The 3821-nt window shown below is 29.2% G+C and overlaps 1 protein-coding gene across 1 annotated transcript; it reads right to left on the reverse strand.

Annotated features, from left to right (window-relative positions):
- Positions 1-1667: 1667 nt before the first annotated feature.
- On the reverse strand, positions 1668-2771 carry LOC139848286 (uncharacterized). Its single transcript, XM_071838023.1, has one exon. It carries the CDS (start codon positions 2578-2580, stop codon positions 1870-1872), a length of 711 nt encoding a protein of 236 aa, XP_071694124.1. The 5' UTR covers positions 2581-2771; the 3' UTR covers positions 1668-1869.
- Positions 2772-3821: the final 1050 nt, after the last annotated feature.

Here is a 3821-nt window from a genome sequence, read left to right on the forward strand (position 1 = left end):
AAATTCGATAAACTGATTATAGTTATACGATTAGGGATGACAATGGATCGGATATGGATCGGGTGGTGCTGTATCCATATCCATATCTATTTAGTTTTTGTTCATCCATATCCATATCCATTTAATTTCAGTTCATCCATCCATATCCATATCCACTGGATTAAGCGGGTTAATGGATATCCGTTGGATATTCAAAAACTGTTATAATATTTCCAAATATCTACAAAAACATGTACTTTTTGTCGAAAATAGAACACAATTTGTTGAATTTACCATCAAACATAGATTATGACAAATTAAATGTGTAATTTGTATGTTTAACTTGTTAGATATATATGTTTTATTATAAAATATCATAGTTAATTTATTATATGGTTGCAAGCAAAATGTATGTGTAACAGTAAATGCATTTTTAATAGTAGACGTGTATACATATATCTATATTTATGTATTAATATATGTATTTCGGGTTTTAATGGATATATCCATGGATGATACTTTTTCATCCATATCCATATCCATATCCACTTAGGTTCATCCATATCCGTATCCATATCCATTTAAGTTCATCCATATCTATTAAAATCGGGTGGATCGGGTGGATATCCACTGGATCGGGTGACCATTGTCATCCCTAATACGATTGACATTTATACCGTATGAATATTCCATGTAGAATTGTATCAAAAAATTGATCAAATTTGATGATAGAAATATTAATACCCTATCTAGAAGCATTGGAGTCTTCTAATTATACTATGACACGTAAGTTATATAAGAGGTTAAGTCGGAATATAAAAGGTTATAGATATTAGATATTTTCTTTATGAAAAATCAATATCAACTTAAACAATACGGAGTATCAGTGTATCACTTTTCTACAAAAACACGTTCCTTACGGAAGCAATTTCTCTGCTCTCGAGTAAAGAGATGACGACTTTCTCTACTCGTGTGGGAATTTTTTTTCATCTACGTGAGTGGAGAAATGACTTCTCTTTTATTCTAGGGTAGAAGAAGAATTTGTCTACATCTCACCTCATCATACCTCGTATGTGCAGGATTGAGTATTGTTGTTGTTATTGTACTTTTCTACAAAAACACATTCTTATAGGGGTGTACATGTACTATATAGATGTATTAAAGAACATATATATTTAGAAAAATGATAACCACAAACCTAATTTTTACTTCAAGTGTGTTTGGACGTAACTAGACGAAGCTAGAGCAGGAGCTAAAACTTATAGCTAGAGCTGGAGCTCTAGCTTATCATAACCTCTTCTTTTTTCAAGAAGCTATTTCTGATAGCTTCTTTTCTACATTTACTATATTTTTGTTTATATGTCAAACAAAATTTATTACTTGTAGCTTATTTAAATCTTAAACTTAAACACCAAACATACCCTAAATGTATTCAAATTTGTTGGACGGATATTGCCGTTAGAGTTTTGGGGGTGGTGGTGATTACATATAGCTAATTGTAATTAGATAAGATATAACTCACTGTACTTGTTACAAATATCTAAAATGGATAAATTTATCATATTTACAAGACACCTTAGTATTTCTCATGATTTATACAAAAAAAAAAAATAAAAAAAAAATAAATAAATAAATAAATAAATGAAGTAGTAATATAAATTTCATATTCCATATTTAACTTGGAATAAACATCTATCGAATAACTGTCCAAACCACATTGAAATCCCAATTTCTTGGTCAACATTCAAATAGTCACAAATAAAAAGAAAAACAAAATAAATTAAATATGTACTTGGATCATCATTCATCCAATCCAAAATTTCAAAATTGACAACCAAAAACAGAATCATTTTAAAAGAAACACAAGTTAATTTTCTTCTTACAACACAATCAAAAACTTTTTCGATGAGGTTGATGATTTATTGGACTTCTTGGAGACGTAATAATCTTGTCACTTAACTTCCTCGAATACTCTTTCTTCACAATCTTCTTCTTCCTATTCGTGTTCTCAAATGTCCCATTAATCGAAGGCACCATATACCACCCTAAAGAAGTGCATAATATAGCAAACGATCTTCCGAAAAACACTAAAAATACCAAAATTAATATCACAAATAATGGTAAACTATACCAAGGTCTCCACCATTCACTAAACTTTTTCCTCAATTGATCAACACTAATCATCATGTTGTAATTATCAACTAATGGCAGTTTTGTTGGTTGTACCACCTTTGATACTTCATGTTTAGGAGATGGTGATCTAGGCTTTGTATTTTCAACTTTTTCTTGCTTTTTGTGATCTTTGATCTTGACAACAATTGGTTTCACATCATTAGAATTTGAGTACGCGAATCGAACCAATGAGATATCTTCTGACCCTTTTTGTGTATAAATTTGTTGTCTTTTGCCATCAAGATCAGCCAAAAGAGCTTCGAATTTATCGAGACCGCGATTCGAATAAGGGTTCTTGTTGTCTTTATTGCTTCTACTACCAAAACTATGCCTTCTTTTTGATAATTTCTTTTTAGGAGTTGGTGGATAAGACCAACTAGCCACTAAATCATCTTCTTCATTGGCTATAGATCCACAAATGAAAGCCATAAAGGTTTTGACAAATTTTATGATGGATATAGAGATATAATATTTGTTCAATGATTTATGTAATAATAACTTCTAGTAACAAACAAAATAAAGGGGTTTGAAATTTATATGGTGATGTGAATGAGAAGAATTTAGAGTAAAATATAGAAGATTCTAAAATAAAATGGTGGTTTGACTTCTTGGGAGAAGAGGTAGAGGATTGTGTATGTAATCATTAAATATTTAAATATGAAAACTAATATTAAGAGAAAAATCGAGGTAATTTTAAAATGATTAAACATGGGGGACCCACATTGAATTTTGTAAGGACTTTGATTTAGTCAATTTGGTTGGGACAATCTTTTTTGATAATCAGTAACTTCAAGTTTGATTCATATATATAATATAAAGGTTCTTTAAATTTGGTTCTTGTTACAAAGGAAAAAAAAAATCTATAAAAGTTTAGTAAGAAAAAGTTATAAGTTTGATTCATATCTTGTTATTTTTGATATATTGTTATTTTTGTTGTGTTTGTGAAAGTTTTACAAAACATGTTTTATGGTTATCTTATAGGGTTGTTTGTACAAACTTATACTCCGTAGTAACTAGAGGACCTAAAGAGCATCTTTTGACATAGTTTAGGGAACAATAGTAGAAAAATAATGTTTGAATATGAAACACTAAAAATTTAGTTCTACATGAATATTAAATATTAAATAGTTTTGGCATATTAAATATGAATAATTTAGTTCTAGATGGAGTAGTTCTACATGACGAATTCCACAACTGATGATGTCAGCAAAGACAATTTAGACGTAAAGGTGTTATGTAAATTTGCTAACTAGTTTAATTTATTTATTTTTTCTAAAATAACGAGTATCATTAAAATCAGAAAAACATCATTAATAAATTAAAGTATCTATAAACCGAAACAACTAATCCAAACAAAAGAATGGTTCGTTAAAAATAAACTTTCTAGAACCACAAACTAGTTTGATAAAGTCTAATAAAAACATCATTTATTATTATATGTCACACCCCCAAAATGAACCAGGGGTAATTGTGACCAATCATATCATAACACAGTTGTATAAGCGAGAACGACTTTAAATGAGACGTTTTATTTATTAAATAAACAGCGAAAGCATTATTCAAAGTTTTACATCATAAGAGTACAGTAAATGGAAAATGTCTTAAACAAAATGATGAATATGAATGATGGACTCCATGCAAGCAGCAAAGCATACATCAATCATCTAGTA

The sequence above is a fragment of the Rutidosis leptorrhynchoides genome, chromosome 5, assembly GCF_046630445.1.
Source record: "Rutidosis leptorrhynchoides isolate AG116_Rl617_1_P2 chromosome 5, CSIRO_AGI_Rlap_v1, whole genome shotgun sequence".
Lineage (NCBI taxonomy): Eukaryota > Viridiplantae > Streptophyta > Magnoliopsida > Asterales > Asteraceae > Rutidosis > Rutidosis leptorrhynchoides.

What these genes read in the sequence shown, in the direction of transcription:
- LOC139848286 (XM_071838023.1), bottom strand. Translation starts at nt 2,580, where the DNA reads ATGGCTTTCATTTGTGGATCTATAGCCAATGAAGAAGATGATTTAGTG.